This window comes from Aedes albopictus, chromosome 2 (genome assembly GCF_035046485.1).
Source record: "Aedes albopictus strain Foshan chromosome 2, AalbF5, whole genome shotgun sequence".
NCBI classification, from domain to species: Eukaryota; Metazoa; Arthropoda; class Insecta; order Diptera; family Culicidae; genus Aedes; species Aedes albopictus.
In genome coordinates, this window is record NC_085137.1 from 388,192,482 (window position 1) to 388,194,031 (window position 1,550).

At 43.2% G+C, this 1,550-nt stretch overlaps 1 protein-coding gene across 1 annotated transcript; it reads left to right on the top strand.

Annotated features, from left to right (window-relative positions):
* The first annotated feature begins 280 nt into the window (after positions 1-280).
* Positions 281-940, top strand: LOC109399379 (integumentary mucin C.1-like). The gene has a single exon (XM_029878482.2). It carries the CDS (start codon positions 281-283, stop codon positions 938-940), a length of 660 nt encoding a protein of 219 aa, XP_029734342.2.
* The last annotated feature ends 610 nt before the right edge of the window (positions 941-1,550 follow it).

Genomic DNA, 1,550 nt, shown 5'->3' on the forward strand with positions numbered 1-1,550 from the left:
AGTGCTCATAGAACTCTATGATGAGAAACGAGCACTATCCCAGTTGGAACGCAAAGTAAGATAGAGAAGAATATGTGCGCTATATGTACGTACATAGCGTACATGACAGCGTTTCACCCAAACAAATGATGTGATTACTTATGTTAATGTTTGCTCTTTCGGACAACTTCTTGGAATCCCCATCGACATATATTCCAAACAATTATTTGGCTATAAATATCTCCAATGCCTCCACAAAGACCACTCAGTGCTTATCATTGTTCTGGTCGAACCGACCAAAATGAACAAATTAATCTTATTAACGTTTGTGGTCCTGTGCGCGGTGTGCTATTTGAGTTCGGTGGATGGAAGTCCGGCGCCGAAGCGAAAGCATCATCACCACCATCACTCCTCGGAGGAGAAACAGGACAAAAGGCGAAGAGGCGGTGGCGGACACAGCAAAGGCAACAAGGGCAAACGAAATGGTTCATCTTCGGAGGAAAGCAAGGAGTCCCACGAGGAGAGACCCTGGCGAAGGAAGGGCCCAGGAAGGGATCGCGGCAATAATCGTCGTAGGACAACAACGAGCACAACTACGACAACCACTACGACCGAAACTACGCGTAGTACATCGACGACACCCGCAAGTACTACGACGACAACAACCATGAGTTCCACTACGCCGATGAGTTCTTCTACGACGCAAACTACGCCGTCTACTACATCAATGAGTACTAGTTCTAGTACTACGCCGTCAACTACATCAGTGAGTACTAGTTCTAGTACTAGTACCACCACTAGTACAACTACCCCTACTAGCACCAGTACAACAACTAGTAGTAGCACTAGCCCCAGCACTACATCAACTACTTCCACTTCATCTACAACCCCCAGAAATGAGCAAGAAGATCAAGATCGTAATGGAAAGAAGCAGAAGAGGCCAAAACGCAGAGATCAGTAGTTGAAACAAGATATCCAGTCGTGAACTACGATTTCAATGAGTTTTCAGTTTGCTGTGAATCTGGGACACATAAGACCTAGTCAAATGAAGCTCCAGTATTTACCTGTTGGAAAGTGGTATAATAGGATCTGGGACCATTTGGACAGGAGCACGTATTTTGGGCACTTGCTGCTATAACTCATTTTTGAGACACGATCTTAAATAAACATATTTGCCGTTTAAAAATTGTGCCATACTCCTCAAATGTCCGAAATCTTCAGAATTGTATAGCTTATACATGTAGTCTGTGTAGTAGGATGTTCCAAAATTGCACATAGTCAGAAAACTTGGGGGCTCACCCTGCAAGTGATAGCTGAGGGTGTTCTTCATGCGACCATTTATTGGTCTATTGTGGTAAGACCCATTTGTTGTGCGCAGTTCATTTCTGCACCGATCAGTCTTTAGGACTGAATGTTGTTTTAGGCCTGCGTTATGTTGTAAACTAGGAGTAAAACAGGTTTTGTTGAATTTGGGGGAATAAAAACGTTATTTAATTTTATTTAACTATAACGACAACAAGCTTGACAGATGACTCAAAATACACTAAGAAAACTCAACGCCTACTCTGTTT

Bases quoted from the DNA above. Each gene is read 5' to 3' on its own strand.
- LOC109399379 (XM_029878482.2), top strand. From the start codon at position 281: ATGAACAAATTAATCTTATTAACGTTTGTGGTCCTGTGCGCGGTGTGC.